The 18,958-nt window shown below is 44.3% G+C and overlaps 1 protein-coding gene across 1 annotated transcript; it reads right to left on the bottom strand.

The window, feature by feature from the left end:
• Positions 1-1,293: 1,293 nt before the first annotated feature.
• CA7 (carbonic anhydrase 7) lies at positions 1,294-16,919 on the bottom strand. Its single transcript, XM_081963701.1, has 7 exons — positions 16,862-16,919; positions 14,312-14,509; positions 12,620-12,738; positions 11,557-11,652; positions 5,003-5,065; positions 3,075-3,230; positions 1,294-1,645 (listed from the first exon to the last, which is right to left on the bottom strand). The coding sequence occupies exons 1-7, from the start codon at positions 16,899-16,901 to the stop codon at positions 1,523-1,525; spliced, it is 795 nt and encodes a 264-aa protein (XP_081819827.1). The 5' UTR covers positions 16,902-16,919; the 3' UTR covers positions 1,294-1,522.
• Positions 16,920-18,958: the final 2,039 nt, after the last annotated feature.

Raw genomic sequence — 18,958 nt, 5'->3', positions numbered from 1 at the left:
TTCGGTAGAACCTCTAGCTAAGATTCTGTGCAGTTCGGAGAACCCCCGAATCCCATTCCTGGCTGGCCCTGCCCACCCTGCCCTTCCCAGGAGTCCCCACGCGGACTGTTTTGGATGCAGGTAAGTGCCGGGCACGCAGGGAGGTTCAGGGAGGGCAAAAAACAAGCCTACTGGAAGTTTGGGAAGAGGGCCTCCGGAGCCTGGGGAGGCCATTTTCGCCCTCCCCGAGGCTCGAGAAAAGTCTCCGGAGCCCGGGGAGGGCAACCCCCCCCCCACTATGGTGCAGAAGACCAACTAAGCCACGCCCACCATGGCCACACCCACCCAGCAACCGGGCAGAGGACCTCTTGCTAAAATTTTTGAAGCCCACGCCAGGCTCAGTGAAATGTGTAAACTCGGCATTTTGAAGCTTATTCAAGAAAACATGGCTGCCACAAGAAGAGAGGACCACCTTACTCACCCAAGCACTCTAGGCAGGACAAGAAACAATGGATGGAAACTAGCCAAGGAGAGAAGCAACCTAGAACTAAGGAGAACATTTCTAACAGTGAGAACAATTAACCAGTGGAACAAATTGTCTTTGGAAATTGTGGGTACCCCAATACTGGAGGCTTTAAAAAAAAAAGACTTGACAACCATCTATCAGAAATGGTATAGGTCTCCTGCAAGAACAGGGCGTTGGACTAGAAGACCTCCAAGGTCCCTTCCAACTTCGTTAGCTGTTGCTATCTAGGTCTGTAAAGGCCTGGAATGAATGAATGGGTGATTTTCAAATTGACACCGTCCCTCTCTATTATCCTTGCTGGTTAGGACCAAGTTGGAGTTTTTAGGTAAGCAGCATTTTTGAAGGACTATGGTTCCCTATCCTTGGCAAACCTTTTCAGGATTGTCTGAAGCAGAAAAATATAGCATGAAGGGCAATGAAGTTCGAGCAAAGCATTGAAGTATTGACGGCTTTAGTCAAGCGCAAATTTCTCTTGCTTAATTTAGGCTTTGCGGCTATAAAAGCACACCAGAGGACGGCTGATACTGATGGGTGTGAAAAATATATTGCCTTTTAACACCCATTAATTTTCAGGTAGAAACATTGAAGGGCTTTTCATTCTGCTTTCCTAAATTATCTAACTTTTCTACAAGTGGTAATGTGAACATAAAATGATTTCAGTTCTCCAAAATGCTGGTCCTTCCATAATCCAAGGAACATCACAGACAAGCTGGGAGTATTGGACATCACTTGCACTGTTCAATAGTTCGGGGGGGGGGGAATTGTGGAAGGAAGGAAGGAAGGAAGACAGGAAGGAAGGAAGGAAGGCTCAGGTTCTTAAAAGCGTCTTTGGTGGAGATCTGGAGTGGTATGGATGCTTTTCAAGATATCTTGAAATAGATAAAATCATGTTAAAGTCAATAGATGTTCTGTAGCCATCTTGCATTTTACAGCCTTGGATGAAAACCAGTCTTAAGTCGGCTGATTTTAGAAACCCTCTGTATGTTGTTCCTTCTCCTTTTCATTCATTCATTCTTTTTATACCTTGAAGGATGCACGAACGACCCTTCCCTTAAGAGGCTGAGGAGGCCGAAAATTATTCACCATTGGGATTTTTTCATCTTCCTCCGTCGTAAAAAGAAGACTTCTGAATTTCTCCATCTGTAAACGCACACGAGATGGCGTTACAGCTAGAAACAGAGTCCGCAACAATGCTAACAAGCAAATCATACTAAAAAAAAACAACCTGAACACACTTTCATCATTTTTTATTTCGTTCTGTTCATTCAGTCATACTCATAACTAGGCTATTCATCCAGTGTTATTTGGGAAGTGAAGTTTGCAATAGATTTGCAAAATTTGATTTTAAAGAATTAAAGCATCCTAACAGCTGAAGAAATACAAAAAGAAGTCTACATGTTAGTACAATTACACAATGCTTTTAAACCTGAGTTACAGCAACACAAAAAAAGGAATTTATATAAGGCCTAAGTACTGTCGTTAAAGAGGGGAAACACAACATGACCCAGCTTAATGACAATCAAAACGTACGTCCTTACCTGCTGCTTTTAAGACTTTTTTCTCTTCAAGATTACATTTAGAAATAATGAGAATAATTTAACAGATATACAATCCATCTCGGTCACAGTTTAGTAAAAGATCTGTGGCCAAGTGTGGCCTACAGATGTTAACCGTAGATGGACAACATTAAGTTCCTGCTGTCTCCTTTGAATTTTTTTGTTTCCAGTCTTTATAAAGAACATTTTAAATGTGCAAAACATTCCTTTTCTTAATCTCACAGTGCTCTTCAAGACCACACCACTATGATTTGCCAGAAAAATCAAATACAGGTCGTCCTCAACTTACAACAATTCATTTAGTGACTGTTGGATGTTACACCAGCACTAAAAATGTGACCTATCCCCTTGGTCACAGGATCAAAATTCAGATGCTTGGCAAGTGACTCATATTTATCACCATTGCAGTGTCCCAAGGTGGTGTGATCGCTTCTTCTTGTGACTTTTTGACAAGCAAAATCAAAGAGGAAGTCAGATTCCTCTTCAGGAACTTAACTGTGTTACTAACTTAACAACAGCAATGATTCGCTGAACTGTGGCAAGGAAAGTCGTAAAATGAGGCAAAACTCACTTACTGTCTCTCTTAGCAACATAAATTTTGGGTTCAATTGTGGTTGTAAGTCGAGGGTGGTACCTGTATTAACAATGTTAATTCCCTGCTGATTTTCAATGGAACCTGCCTCCACGCATAAATAAACCTACTTATAAATCCCTCTCCAAAATGATGATAATTTTTTAAATCGTTTGAGGAAAAAAAAATCCATTTATCTGGATAGGATAACTAAATCTTTTGCAGCTTGGTTGCTGAAAGGGAATTTCCAGGAGAATAACTGGTGTTTTTTAAAAAAATACAGCAGTGAACATAACAGAGAAAAACTCAATAAGAAATAATGTCAACATTCATATTCACATAATTCAAGAGCAATCTACGTTTTCTCCTGATAACTCTCTGGAAGAATATTTTCTGTAAACATCGCACAACTACATTCTCATCACTCACACGCAAGATTTACCTGTTTCTCTGATATTTGGATAGCTTCCTTCAGTACTATCCAGGTTACACTCTCATGAAGAGGTGGCGTTGTCAAAGATCCAGCATAAGTCCAGTACTTTTTGCCAGGGGGAAGCAGAGTGCTTGGGCTGAAAGATCTGAATTCAGCTTTTGTTCCCTAGGGAAAGTTTCAACAGGAAGGAGAACATTTGACATTTAAAAATAAAATTAAGAGACAGCTTCACTGGAGAAAGCAATTACTGTGTGTTCGGAAGAGTTAGCGGTAAAAGCAGGGGTGAAATTCAGTGGGTTCTGACAGGTTCTGAAGAACCGGTAGCGGAAATTTTGAGTAGTTTAGAGAACAGGCAAATACTACCTCTGGCTGGCCCCAAAGTGGACAGGAATGGAGATTTTGCAGTATCCTTCCCCTGGAGTGGGGAGGGAATGGAGATTTTGCTGTATCCTTCCCCTGGAGTGGGGAGGGAATGGAGATTTTGCTGTATCCTTCCCCTGGAGTGGGGAGGGAATGGAGATTTTGCTGTATCCTTCCCCTGGAGTGGGGAGGGAATGGAGATTTTGCAGTATCCTTCCCCTGGAGTGGGGAGGGAATGGAGATTTTGCTGTATCCTTCCCCTGGAGTGGGGAGGGAATGGAGATTTTGCTGTATCCTTCCCCTGGAGTGGGGAGGGAATGGAGATTTTGCTGTATCCTTCCCCTGGAGTGGGGAGGGAATGGAGATTTTGCTGTATCCTTCCCCTGGAGTGGGGAGGGAATGGAGATTTTGCAGTATCCTTCCCCTGGAGTGGGGAGGGAATGGAGATTTTGCTGTATCCTTCCCCTGCCACGCCCACCAAGCCACACCCACAGAACTGGTAGTAAAAAAAAATTTGAATTCCACCACTGAGTAAAAGGAAACCAGGCCACCAAAGGACACAGAGGCTGGACACCAGCCAGATGATAGAAAAATTCAAAGAAGTAGTACAAGATCAGAAGACGTGAAGAGATCTGGCTCACAGAAACGCCAAGAGTCATACATGACTGAATGGATAATATCATCATCATCATCATCAAGAGACAACTAAAGATGCAAACAAAAACGATTTTTTTAAAAAAAAAAATCTCTTGGAAACTACAAAAAACAAAAATGAGACAAGCAAAACCCCCAAAGGAGTAACAGAATTAAAAAAAATTGATTCCACACTGAACTGGTGAAAAGAGACACAAAATGGATTTCTGATACGAAATGATCTAAGAAAAAAAAAACACGCACAAAACCAGATTCCTTACAGAATCCCATTGTAATTTTTTTCTCTGAAAGCTTAAAAGAATTTTATAAAAGTTAGAAATCTTGGGGTTGGGTTTTTTTTTTTTTTTTTTGCATGAATAATGTAATATAATTCACATCCCGGCTCCAAAATAAAAATTTTAAAAAACGCCATAGGTGTGAGCTTTGCATTATGATGATACGGCTAAAAGAATACTTGAAGCAGGCGCAAAAAATCTTGAGCATCAAGGTACGTATATAGACATGCACACTTCTATAAATATTATGGCTTCCACAGTTTAATTGGATTTAACTTCCGTAATTCACTTAAGCACAATTGATTTCCATAGGTTACTTCCAAGGGCATTAATTCTGGATTCAATCTAAAATGTCTTCCGCAGAACACAATTACAATATCCCTTCCTCTTATTATCACAAAGCTTAATCTTTCTCATATATATGCAAGAAAGGTGCAGTTGTGTTGGATTTGATTCCATAAACTTGTTTGGAGAAGGCAGGGCAACAAACGTAGCATTTGTCTGAGCTCCATAGAATAGCTGTGTTCTAACAACTGACTCAAAATGTCCATGAAAGAACAGTGAACATAACAAGAGAAAAACTCAATAAGAAATAATGTCAACATTCATGTTCATATAATTCAAGAGCAATCTACGTTGAAAACTTACTTTAAATTTGACCATATAGACGGCATCAGTCAATCGGTTCAAAGTAGTATGTTCTTCTCCAACCTAAACGTTGAAAAGGCCAGAGGAGATACAATATGAAAGTAGAGGCAATTACAATACCGAGTAAGTTAATAATTTCTTCAGTCTGTGGCTTGTGGACTCCTGCTCTGCCCACAATTCTTGAAACCATTCAACTTTTTAGAAACACTCGTTGTTAGTTGCAAAGTCATGTCCGACCCATTGCAACCCAATGGACAACGTTACTGTTAGATCTGGGCAACGAGAGACAGACTGCGGACACGACGTGACTTAACAGCTCTTTATTAGTAATAGTAGTGATCCAGCTTACTCTGTGGTCGGAGGGTTCCCCTTTTATAGGGATGAGGCACGCCCATTGACCAATCAGAGGAATACCTGTTTCCCGCTGTAGGAGCGGACCTGAGGGAAGACTTATCCCGATATATGCTAATATCTAACACCCCTCCCCTCCTAGATGGGACGTTGCGGTAGGTGACATAGTCCTTTAGGTAGGTGGGTGTTTGTCTTGCTCGGGAGGAACGTCGGAGTTCAGGTTGTGTTGAAGTACTTGCAGGATTGGTTTCCTGTTGGGTTGAAGTAGTTGCAGGATCGGGTGCTTTTTCTGTTTCTGGAGGTCTTGCGTTTTCGATGCTCTTTTCCCTGGTATCTTGTTCGGCTGCGATGACGGGGGTTTGCTCAGCGGCTGTGATGACGGGGGGTTGCTCAGCTGCGTGCGTGATGTCCTGTCCCCCGCTTAGCTCGCCGGTGTCGTCGTTTCCTGGGATGAAGTTTCCCTGCGGTTGTCTTTCTGTGGACAGGAAACTTTCGCCCTCATCCCTTAAGTTGGAGTGTGCTAGGCGACCTCGAAGCTGATCGATGTGCCTTCTCCAATTCCGCCCATCTTCAAGCTCTAACAAATACGATCGAGGGCCCATGATGCCAATGACCCTTGCCGGTATCCACAATGTCCCCCCTGTGTAATTTTGAGCATAAACAGTGTCTCCTTCTCTAAAAGATCTGACCTTACTTGTAGAGTCTGGGGGAGCCGAGGTAGAATAATTCGGGTGGAGCCTGTCCAGGTGAGATCGTAGGCGGCGACCCATTAGTAGTTCAGCGGGGCTTCTACCCGTCGTTGCGCTCGGGGTAATGTGTTGAATGAGGAGGTAATGGTCAATGCGTGTTTGCCAATCCCCCGGGCCCATCCTGGCGAGGGCCTCTTTCGCGAACCGCACCATTCTTTCTGCCTGACCATTGGACGCTGGATGGAATGGCGCGATGAGGGCGTGTCTGATTCCCAACCCTGCTAAAAATGTTTCGAACTGCATGGCCGTGAATTGGGGCCCGTTGTCCGATACTAACAGATCTGGTAGACCATGGGTGGCGAAAAGCCGCCTAAGAACCTTTATAACTGCCTCTGCCGTGGTTGATGTCATTAGGACTACATCCAACCATTTAGAATAAGCATCTACAACTATGAGGAAGGTTTGACCCTGGAATGGCCCTGCAAAATCAATATGAATGCGTGACCAGGGTGCCTTGGGTTTCTCCCATTCTGTGGCGGGCGCTTCCGGGGGTGCTGGTCTCGACTCCTGGCATGGATCGCAAGTGGCCACCCACTCCTCTATTTCTTTGTCCATATTGGGCCACCACACATAACTTCTCGCTAACGCTTTCATTCTCACGATCCCCGGATGCCCCATATGTAAAGCATTCAATACCTTTTTTCGTAGCGCAAAAGGAATAACAACTCGATCCCCCCACAACAAACATCCCTGTAACACGGAGAGTTCGTCCCGTTTAGACCAAAACATTTTGAATTCCGGGCCCACATTTCCCTTTGGCCACCCCCTCCATACCCAAGTTTGCACTTGTTTTATTAAATTGTCCTTCGAGGAGAACCTTGCAACGTCGTAAGAAGAAACCGGTCCCGAATCCAAACAGTCAATGAGCAATACCGGTACTTCTGGAGTGGGGTCTGGCAAAATGTCTGGTAATGGGCAACGGCTGAGCGCATCTGCGTGCCCTAGAGTGGAGCCCGGTCGATGAATTAACTTGTAAGAGTACGCAGCCAGGAAAACAGTCCACCTGGTCATACGTGGAGAAAGGGAGACCGGAGTGGGGCGATTTCCCGCCAAAAGTCCTAACAGCGGTTTGTGATCAGTAATGAGTTCAAAATCGCGGCCGTAGAGGTATTCATGGAAACGTTTCACACCTGCAACGGCAGCCAATGCTTCTCTGTCCATTTGGCTGTAGTTCCTTTCGGCCGATGAAAGAGTTCTGGAGTAGAAAGCAATGGGTGCTTCTTTCCCGTCGGGCATCCTGTGGCTGAGGACTGCTCCAACCCCGAACGGCGATGCGTCGCAGGTCAATACCAGCGGGAGGGTCTGACTGTATTGTACAAGTAGTGAGTCAGTGGTGAGCAGGCGCTTTACCCCGGCGAATGCTGCAGCTTCTGCTCGTCCCCATCTCCATGGTGCGTTCCTCTGGAGTAGACGGTGTAGTGGCTCAGCAACGGTCGCCTTCTGTCTCAGAAAAACGCTGTAGAAATTAAGTAGTCCGAGGAAGGCCTGCAACTCGGTTTGATTTCGTGGTGTGGGGGCGTCCTGGATCGCCTTAATTTTCTTTTCAGTGGGGTGAATTCCCTGACCATCAATTCTATAACCCAGGAATTCTACGCTAGGCACGTTAATTTGGCATTTTTCTTTTTTCAGGCGGAGACCCTTCTCTCTGATTCTGGCCAAAACCGATCTGACTCTTTTGTTTAGTTGCTCCTCGTTTGCAGCGGACACCAAGATATCGTCAAAATATGGGACGACTCCCGGTATCCCTTGCAACAGTCGTTCCATGACGCTCTGGAACAATCCTGGAGCAATACTTACGCCGAATTGTAGCCGGTTGCATTTAAACGCTCCTCTGTGCGTCACTATAGTCTGGGCCTCCGCTGTGGCGCTATCTACTGGCAGTTGCTGGTAAGCTTGTGCCATATCTAATTTAGCGAAAACTTTTCCTGGCCCCAATGAGTGCAATAGGTGCTGTACTACGGGCACCGGATATGCGCTCTGTTGTAGCGCGACATTAATTGTGCATTTATAGTCTGCGCACAAGCGGACTGATCCGTCTGACTTAACTGGGGTCACGATAGGTGTCTCCCAACGCGCGTGATCTACCGGCTCCAGGATTCCTTGTTCCACTAACTTATCTATCTCTTTATCTATTTTTGGGCGGAGTGCAAAAGGCACTCGTCTCGGTTTAAGCCGGATTGGCGCCACATTTGGATCTAAATTGAACGATATTGGTTTGCCCACATACTTACCAAGACCGGAGCTGAACACATCCTCGAACTCCTTAAAGATCTTTTCAGCGCTGCTGTTTCTCACGGCGTTGATTCCGGTGACTTCTAATCCCAGGGCTTCAAACCAATCAAGCCCCAGGAGGTTCTGCAATGGCGCGCTGGAGATGGTCACGGGCAGCTGGGCTTCGATGTCCTTAAACTGGATGTGGAATGTGCCTTGGCCCACGATGGGGACTTGGTTCCCCTGGTAGTCTCGTAGCAGGACGTCAGGAGCGCGCAGTTGGCTCTTTCTGAGGCTGGGAATGGCCTGTTTCATGGATGCCCATGAAATGATCGTCAGGGTTGATCCTGTGTCAACCTCCAGCTCGCAGGGTGAGCCCTCCAAGAGGACTGTGACTTTCAGCCTTTTGGGCCGCTTAGGGCGGACCTGATGTATCGTGGTGAGATACGTTCGCAACTCCTCTCTCTGGGTCAACTCTATCTCATCGTCTATATCCTGAAAATACTCTCGTTGAGCGTCTTGGTAGAACGCTCTTTCGGCTCTCTGTGTGAATTCTCTCTGGGGATACGCTCGCTCACTTTCTTGTGAGTAATCTCTCTGGGAATACGCTCGTTCAGCTCTTTGGGGAGTTTCTCTCTGGGTAAACACTTGTGGATTTTTCTCTGGGCGCCCTTTTTGATTTCGCCAAGCCCCTGGGTTGGGCTTCTGTTGGCGGTACATGGGTGGCTGCCGTGAGGCAGGGACTCCGCTCCGGCACACTCGTGCGATGTGCCCAAGTTTGTTGCAGTGCGCACAAACAACGTTCCTGAACCTGCAAGTAGACCTGGGGTGATTCCCTCCGCAGCTTGCGCAGGGCGGCAAACGGGATCCGGGTTTCCCCCCAGGCCTCCAGTGACTGCTCTGCATTAGGTGACTGTCCTCGAACTCGGGATCCACGTAGTCGGGGCTTGCGTCTTCGTAGTGGACTCTGGTTTGTCTCGGTGCTGGCTGGGTTTCGTTGACCCTTCGTTGTATGGTCACTGCTGATTTCTCCGCTGATTCCGACGCTCTTGCTTTGTTCAATGCTGACTGTAGGGTTAGATTCGGGTTGGCTAACAGTTTCTTTTGCAACGAAATGTCTCTTACCCCACAGATGAATTGCTCTAAGATATGCTCTTCCAAATCCCTGTATTCACAGTGGGCTGCTATTCTTCGTAGAGCTGCAACAAATTGGTTAATGGATTCTCCCGCCTTTTGAGTCCTCATGTTGAACTCTTTGCGGCTGACATGGCGGGACGGTTTTGGCGCGTAATGTGTTTCCAAGGCTTGTTTCAGCGTCGCCCATGGTACTGCTTGTATTGGAGTAGGCGCGGTGAGGTCTCTGGCCGTATTGAAGACTTCCTTTCCGCAGTAGCCGAGGAAGATATTTTTCTTTCTTGCATCGGTGATCCCCGTGTACTCATTTGCTTCGAGGAAACACTCGAAGCGAATCATGAAGGCTTCCCATTCGTCGGTTGCTGGGTCGAAAGGAGCGGGGGGAGCATGCATCGCCATCTTCTCAGTTTGAATTTGCCGCGCTGCGGTGATCTGAGATGGCTGCCGGAATTTCTGCCGAATTCCTGGGCTGGATCAAATCCGGAGATTCTTGAAGTAGCGTTCTTCGTCCTATCTGTCTCTCAATCCCATCCTCGTCGCCAATGTTAGATCTGGGCAACGAGAGACAGACTGCGGACACGACGTGACTTAACAGCTCTTTATTAGTAATAGTAGTGATCCAGCTTACTCTGTGGTCGGAGGGTTCCCCTTTTATAGGGATGAGGCACGCCCATTGACCAATCAGAGGAATACCTGTTTCCCGCTGTAGGAGCGGACCTGAGGGAAGACTTATCCCGATATATGCTAATATCTAACAGTTACTACAGGCCTTCCTGTCCTCTACCAACCCCTTTATGCATTACTGCCTTGTTAGGGGCTTGCGTAGCTCAATGAAGCTATGAGGTATGCCGTGCAGGGCCACCCAAGATGGACAGGTCATAGCAGAGGGCTGTGACAAAAAAATGATCCACTGGAGAAGGAAAAGGCAACCCACTCCAGTCTCTTTGCCATGAAAATCCCATGGACAGAAACACTCTGAGGTTATGATAAAAGGGAAGGTGATCACACCTTTCTTTTTCTTTTCCCTGTGCCTGGAATGATTTTCTGAGGGCGGTGTGCCTAAAATGACACTAACTCATTCACTCATATTCCTCTCGTGTAAGCCCATGTTTTTGGCACTACTCTCTCTTAACCCAGTTCACTTCCCAGTTTTGTTCACATGGTAAAAAATAGGAGGAGAGGGCATTAGGTACCCTGCTTTGAGGTGTACCCTACCAAAATGGTGGAATGCCAATCAAAACACATCAATTATTCAATAAAATAAGTAAATAAAATATCCTTTCAGACTTGATTGCCTCCCGGTGTACATTTTCAAGATGGAAAGCCTGCCTGTTCATGTCTGCACAGAGAGAAACTCATAGCATTGCAGGCACTGTAGAAGACTCATGTTGACTGATAGGGCCAAACATTTCAGCAGGAGGCTGCCAAATAGCAATAGCACTTAGACTTATATACCGCTTCATTGGGCTTTGCAGCCCTCTCTAAGCCGTTTTACAGAGTAATCATCTTGCCCCCAACAATCTGGGTCCTCATTTTACCAACCTCGGAAGGATGGAAGACTGAGTCAACCTTGAGCCTGTTGAGATTCGATCTGCCAAACTGCTGGCAGCTGGCGATCAGCAGAAGTAACCTGCAGTACTGCACTCTAACCACTGCACTACTCTAACCATTGACATCCCCCTTTTCCAACTAACAGATTTTACTGGAAATGTGTTATTATCTGGATTCTTCTGGATGTGTAGCCTTGTGGATGTCTATCCTTTTACACTGACATTGTTCACCTTTTGTGTTAAGCTGTGTGCTTCATGATGGTTTGCTGCTTTTTTTTTTTCTTAATGCAAGCCATAAGCCAGGATTTTCAAACCAGGACTGTCTTTACTTAACATATTGGAGAAAAAACCCCAATCACATGATGGCAAAGGAAAAGTGTGACCCCAAATGCTGTATATCTGGGGTGTCCAATCATGGCAACTTTAAGTTCTATGGACTTCAATTCCAGAATTCTAGGAGTTGAAGTCCACAAGTATTAAAAGTTGCCCCGATTGGACATCCTTGCTGTGCAATATGTGTTGATGGGTGGTAAGCATATAATAAACATAAGATGCTCACCTCTAAGAAAACCCCAATCACGGCAAGGCCATCTGGGGCAGCTACAGCTTCTCCAAATGTTGGGTATTTCTTGGCATTCCAGTGTACTAAATGGAGCTTGGGAGGAAAACCAGACAACACCGTTACCCAAAACATAAACAGACAAGGTCTTATTCTTTCTATCCCTGACCACATCAAGCAGGTGAGCTGAAATTTATTGCTTTGTCCCCCCCCAAAAAGTTGAATTTTTGGAAGGTCCAATAACATTGGCAGATAGTTGTATTTTTCACCAGGTAAGTCAGAAGGAAATGCTAAGGAAATTCCAGCTTTAGAAAAAGTGTCTAGAGAACTTGACTCCCAATTCCCCAGCCAACCAATCCTTTAACCATGATGGTTGGGGAATTCTGGGAGTTGTCCACACAGCCCTTAAATTCCCCAGGGCTGAGAAACACTGCTCTAGATATCCACATTTGTGAATTAAAAATATGAGCTTAGATCAGCAACTGCCATTGAATCTTTTTGCAGACACTGGATTCAGATAGAGAAAAATAAAGGAACAAGAAGATTTGCAGGATATTAACATTTAATGGAAAAAGGAAGTCCTAAAAAACAAAATCCAAAAAGGATTCAGGAAGGAGAAGCCTGACAACATAAATGAAGTTTGCTTACCTGTGGCTTAATATATTAAGGTGACCTATCTACTGTAATTTCCAAACCATATTTTATGAATAGGCATGTGTGAACGCAGCCAATGGTCCATAAACCATGGTTAAGCAAAGCATAATGTGTCATGTGAAATTTTACTTGTGGGAAATTAACTTTTTAAATTGGCTATTTGCAGTTTTTCACATTCTTGCTAAACAATTATAAAGAACAAGCCTACGGGTCCATTTTTATATAGAACTATTAAAATAACTTTATTTTTAGATGATTGTATACCTATACCGGGCGCAAAGCTTTGCTTTTAAAAATCTGGAGACCTTTCAGCAATTTTTGGCTAATCTGAAAGGTCCACAGATGCCCCGTCTCCTTTAGGCTTTGTTTTGTGCACAGCTTTGCTCCGTCAACGTTGATAATAACTCACCTCGCAAGGAAAAGATTTCCCATTAACGGTATGTTCGGACCCCGACTTCCGGCTTGTCCCCCAGTGAAAATGGAATTGTTTCAGCCTATAAGGATTTTCCAAGGGGCCTCCACTGATAGCTGGAACCCAAAAAGAAAGCAGGAATTGATAGATGTCTCGTTAGAGTAGTAACAATCATGTACTCCTTTCTTCCCATCTTCATTGGCCAAAGGGAGAGTACAAAAGGGCAGGTGTTGTAGTGGTTAAGGCAGAATCCGGGACAAGAAACTGGAGCTCACTCCATTACGTGGCATTAGGGATTCAACTGCCTAACTGCCGACCTTTCTGATCAACAAACTCGGCATCTTAGCCTCTGAAGTGAAAAACTAAAGGGATTACAACGAGAGTTTCTGTAACAGACAACCGGACACTTTCTAGGTTTACAGTTTTATTTACAATACAATAGTAGAGTTGGAAGGGACCTTGGAGGTCTTCTAGTCCAACCCCCTGCCTAGGCAGGAAACCCTATACCGTTTCAGACAAATAGCTATCCAACATCTTCTTAAAGACTTCCAGTGTTGGGGCATTCACAACTTCTGGAGGCAAGCTGTTCCACTGATTAATTGTTCTCACTGTCAGGAAATTTCTCCTCAGTTCTAAGTTGCTTCTCTCCTTGATTAGTTTCCACCCATTGCTTCTTGTTCTACCCTCAGGTGCTTTGGAGAATAGTTTGACTCCCTCTTCTTTGTGGCAACCCCTGAGATATTGGAATAATGCTATCATGTCTCCCCTAGTCCTTCTTTCTCTTAAGCTAAACATACCCAGTTCCTGCAACCGTTCTTCATATGCTTTAGTCTCCAGTCCCCTAATCATCTTTGTTGCTCTTCTCTGCACTCTTTCTAGAGTCTCCACATCTTTTTTACATCGTGGCGACCAGAACTGAATGCAGTATTCCAAGTGTGGCCTTACCAAGGCATTATAAAGTGGCACTAACACTTCACGTGATCTTGATTCTATCCCTGATCTTGATTCTATCCCTATTTACAACACACAGCAGTGTACAAGCAGAAACAGAAATGATCCTTTTTCAAAACAGTAGTTTTTGCCTCCAAAGCCCCAGAAAGTTCCATGTTATAAAGTGCATTCCACTCAGTCTTAAGCTCCAAAACTCCTTGACTGGCTCCAATATCAAATTAAGCCACTTTGCTTAACCATAGTTTATTGAGTATGTAACAATTGTCTAGTTTCACACCACACATGATGTAATGATTTCTTACTTTCTTTGGAAACAAATAATATGATAACACCCAAGATTATCCACAGAAGCCCTGACTTCCACATGCCCAATTCCAAAGTCCAAAATTATTGCAACTGTTGGGGCTGGAAATGCACTGGCTGAAATCTGTTCAAAGTCATCCAATTTAGTGCCCTCAAGGACACCCAGTGTTAACACTGTGCTGAGATGTGCAGTTTTTCCCTTGCAAAAGAGGCTTTTGATGTATTATGCTTGAGAATCTTTCCAATTCCACATATCAGTTCCATCTGAATGGCCCTAAAGATGAAATAAATTTCTGAAGATCGCTGGAATTCCAATTCATCTTGGAGCCCTAACTGTTTGTTAGGTTCACTTTATGGTGGTCCTAGATTATATCTTGTGTAGAAAGTATGTGTGTGTGTTTGTGAAGGTTTTAAAAATCAATAGAGTCTGCTCACCTGTTTTGTCATCTACATCCTTGAAATCCACCATGAGTGAATGCCCATTGTTGGAGATACTAAGAGATGAATCCGATTCATAGGAAATATTGAGAGGCTTCAAACTGGGGTCATAGATAGCTTGTGTGGAAATGATATCAATTGGAGATTGACGGCTGCCTTGGGCAATGGGATAAGACTTATACCATAGAGAAGGTCCTTTGGGGAGAAAGAAACAACATCTAAGAATGTCTTTCAAAATCATGGAACTTGTTCCTCTTCCCCTACATGTTTGGAGTCCTAGTCAGTTGAAGTTGACGCATTAGCACAGAACTCATTTGTTGTGCAGCTCAACAAAATAGCAAAACATTGCAAGTTCAGAAGGAGGATTCTTAGCTTACAAAAGTTACAGCTGCAACTCCTGGCATTTTCTGTGAAAAGATTTGGAATTGGGGCAGGAGATAGGAGAGATTTATGGAGATCAGTTGCAGTCAGATGATGATAGCTCCTACTTTTAAGTTGGACTTCTGCTTGTTCAGAGTACAAACCATAAAGCTATTACATCTGATGAAGTTGATAGCAATGTCTTTGGCAGAGACATAAATCTAACGTGCAATTCATCAAAGGTAATAGGCTCACCGTTAAAACAACGACTAAGTCAACTAGAATCATTATCACTTTTTGCCTGGTTTGGGATGAGTTTCAGTACAGATTAACAGAGTTGGCGTCCCTTAAGCTTGGTTGTTTCCTTGTACACATGTGGTTGAGCCACAGTGGTGCAGTGGTTGAGTGCAGTACTGCAGGCTACTTCTGCTGCCTGCCGGCTGCCTGCAGTTCAAATGTCATCAACTCAAGGTTGGCTCAGCTTTCCATCCTTCCAAGGTAGGTAAAATGAGGACCCAGATTGTTGGGGGCAAGAGGCTGACTCTATAAACCGCTTAGTGAGGGCTGTAAAGTGCGGTAAAGTGGTATATAAATCTAAGTGCTATAGCTATTGTTACCAACTAGGTCAGTGATGGGGAGTGCACGCACGCTCGTCGGGACAGCAACCCAGAAGAGGAGCTGCTCAGGGGGCATGCACTTCTGGTTTCCAGTGTGTGCATGCGCACCAGCCAGCTAATCTTCTGGTTACTGGCACGCCAGTGGTGGGTTCCTACAGGTTCAGACCGGTTCAGCCAAACCGGTAGTAGTTTGGTGGCCTGAGTCGCTGGAACCGGCAGCGACCCAAGCCTGCCACGCCCCCGAATTGGTTCCCCCATCTTGTTGTTTGCTTCTGCGCATGCACAGAGCATTTTTAATTGCTCTGTGCATGCGCACACATGATTTGCACACCCACAAGTAAACCAGCAGTAGTAACTGCTGGAATCCACCCCTGTGGCACGCAGGCATGCGCAATGATCAACTGGCCGCTGCACATGCCCACACTGGAAAATGGGCATTTCTTCCAATTTCCCGCACTGGCACATGCATGAAGGCCAGCTGATCGTCATGCGTGCATGCATGCCAGAAACCCAGAAGAGGAACAGGCGATGCCTATGTGCCATAGGTTCGCCATCGTGGAACTAGGTCATACTCATCAATGCAGATGGTGATCTATGCACTGATGATGTTACCTAGTTGGTTAATGAACTCTTCGAGGGATCTTTGGTGGTGCTCTCTGAACTTGGTTGTTTTGTTGCATGCAAACCTTTCATTATCCAAACTAGGTAACATCATCAGGGCTAGATCTTCCCTCCTTATCACTCAGTTGGTCTGGCATAAACCACAAAGAACAAGTCCATGTGCAGAACTCAATAGTACTGACTGAAACCTGTCTTCAACTCTGGATCAGTATCCTCAATTACCCCCAAAGGCATCAGATATAGTTACTCCTCCAATATCCTCTTGCCACCTCCTACTATCTCCTGCCTGAAGTAGTTGCCTCCGTAAGACTAATAGTATGTAGTTGCTCCTAAATCACTCCTCTTCCGGGCCAAACTGTTTGGGGAGCATTTGTTTCCGATGCCTTATTTTTAAAATGTGACCTATTCCTTCATCAGCGTTGGAGCACCCATATTCCCCCACGTTTGCTTTGCATCCCGAATAATGTTTGATCAGCATTGCTTGCAAGCATCTTTTGAATGGGTTTCTGTATTTGGAAAAGCGGATAGAAAAGGACCCCTGTTCAGCAAAAGTACTCAGAGGGACTACAGCCACAGAACATTTATTTCCTAATTAAAACAAAAACTCCAAACGTCCCCCAGACGTTACAAAAAAAAAAAATTATAAATCAGATAATATTTTGACCCAGCGATAATGTAAAAGCAGCTTAAAAGTTAACCCTTTCGTCCCCTGTTGCCTATTGCCTGATGGTCGTGGGATTTGGGATGTAAGGGTAAAGCCAAGCAGCACGATATAACTATTCTGAGTAGAAGGAAGAAAAGATCGAATGCAGGAAAAAAGAGAGAGAGAGAGAGAGAAGGAGAGGGAGGGATGGAGGGGGGAGGGAGGGAGAGAGAGAGAGAGAAAGAGAAAGAGAGAGAGAGAGAGAGAGAGAGTGAGAGAAGGGAAAGGGTTGTGCAAATCACCTACCATCTTTCTGGCTGTATCCCCAGCAGTTATGGCCTGTCATTATGTGAGTTGCTTCCTTCTGCCTGGCTGCCAGATCATTTAATCCAAGTGCATCAGCTTACCTGCCTTTATAGCAGCTCACTTACAGGACAGTGTTTGGCTCTTAAAGAGACAGATGCAAATTCTTCTCTTAAATCCACTTTGCACAACTTAGAATTTACATATGAGCGTATGGGGGGGGGGAGATAAACTACAGCATTTTTCCTTCAAGTGCAGATTACGGATTGTCATTCTTCAGGTTAAGAGGCCCATCAACAAGGACAGCATGGGACACGAGAGACTTTGGTGTGCGATTGGGGTATTTCTGCTCTGAGCAAGTCTTATGGATGGGCTGATTACCCTAAGGTGATTAATAGTTCTGCTGAATTTAAAGCCAGTTGGAAAGCAGGAGCAAGGATGCTTTTTTTTAATTGTTCAAAACACAGTTGGGATTCAAAACACATTGGAGTCAGAATGGAGTTTTCTTATTCCTTTGGGCTTATGGAATGAAGGGTTGGTGGATATGAATTAGCCTGAGAAATTCAATTTTTGAATTTGTTAAACCTTTTGTACCAGTTGGGCTAGGTGGCTCAGTGGCTAAGGCGCTGAGCTTGTCAATCAGAAAGGTCGGCAGTTCAGCGGTTCGAATCCCTAGAGCCGCATAATGGAATGAGCTCCCGTTACTTGCCCCAGCTTCTGCCAACCTAGCAGTTCGAAAGCAAATAAAAATGCAAGTAGAAAAATAGGAACCACCTTTGCTGGGAAGGTAACAGCGTTCCATGCGCCTTCGGTGTTTAGTCATGCCGGCCAAATGACCATGGAGATATCTTTGGACAGTGCTGGCTCTTCGGCTTTGAAACAGAGATGAGCACTGCCCCCTAGAGTCGGGAATCACTACCACGCATGTGTGAGGGGAACCTTTTACCTTTACTTGTACCATTTGAAAGATTTTGTACCATTTGTGTATTTATTATAGACTTTATTATTATAGGACAGATTGCCATACACTAAATAAATACATTTATTATAGACTGAATCACGGTCCATTTTACAATTTCACCTGGAATTATGGCATAATAAAAGCAGCTGTTGGATAATAGACCAGTATATATCAACAGTGGGATAGTTTTGTTTTTGTTTTACTATCTAAGCCAGCTACTAATTTTGAAGTTTCCCTTGTACAATAAATAGACTTGATGGGTCAGCATTACATGTACATCCAGGCAATTGCATCTTAATCAAAGTATGGATTAAATGCAAAATGCAATGGTAGCTTAAATATTGCTTTTTGGACCTTCTGAATGGATGTTACATCTTGCCGGACATCTGTAAACTTTTCTGATTTACAGCACCTCCTAAAAATAAAGATGCTGGTCACCCTGCAAAGGTTGGTGTGTATGCATGTGTTGTGTGTGTTGTGCATGTGTTGTGTGTGTTGTGATGTGTGTATACACATGTACATGTTTTGTGAATTAAAGTCTCATCACTATTCTATTCAAGGACAAATCAGCCTCCACAGCACACACATAATACTGTCCTTGAACGAGAGCCATAGTGTGAATTTGGTTCCTCCTATGTTTATTATCTCTTAGTGAAGAGTAAGGTGTCATAAAACAATTTATCACTGGATTCGTTCATGAGAAACACCATTTCAATAGCCAATTTTGAAATATATGTGTGGGAACAGTGGTCTCGTTTGTGAAGCAATGTATGTTTTAATCCAGAGATGCACATCCTGAGCCTTCTTTGGCATGGCTGCCATTCGCTATTAATGCAGTTTTTAATAAAATACATGATGAAAGAGCATTTTATTAACTTTAATATTAATAGCAATTATTAATACGTGGCTATCCTATTTTTATTTTGTAAGGGAAGTGGTGGCTCAGTGGCTAAGACACTGAGCTTGTCGATCAGAAAGGTCGAATCCCTAGCGCCCCGTAATGGAGTGAGCTCCCGTTACTTGTCCCAGCTTCTGCCAACCTAGCGGTTTGAAAGCACGTAAAAAATGCAAGCAGAAAAATAGGGACCACCTTTGGTGGGAAGGTAACAGCATTCCGTGTGCCTTCAGCATTTAGTCAT

The sequence above is a fragment of the Natrix helvetica genome (assembly GCF_964273705.1).
Source record: "Natrix helvetica genome assembly, chromosome: 10".
In the NCBI taxonomy this organism is placed as follows: Eukaryota; Metazoa; Chordata; class Lepidosauria; order Squamata; family Natricidae; genus Natrix; species Natrix helvetica.
Note: the sequence above shows the minus strand (reverse complement) of the source record. Positions and strands in the feature narration are given on the sequence as shown.

Bases quoted from the DNA above. Each gene is read 5' to 3' on its own strand.
- CA7 (XM_081963701.1), bottom strand. From the start codon at position 16,901: ATGACAGGCCATAACTGCTGGGGATACAGCCAGAAAGATG. The intron at 11,653-12,619 runs GTGAGTTATTAT...TTTCCTCCCAAG, and splicing joins GGAAATCTTTTCCTTGCGAG to CTCCATTTAGTACACTGGAA. The intron at 5,066-11,556 runs GTGAGCATCTTA...TTCAACGTTTAG, and splicing joins TGATTGGGGTTTTCTTAGAG to GTTGGAGAAGAACATACTAC.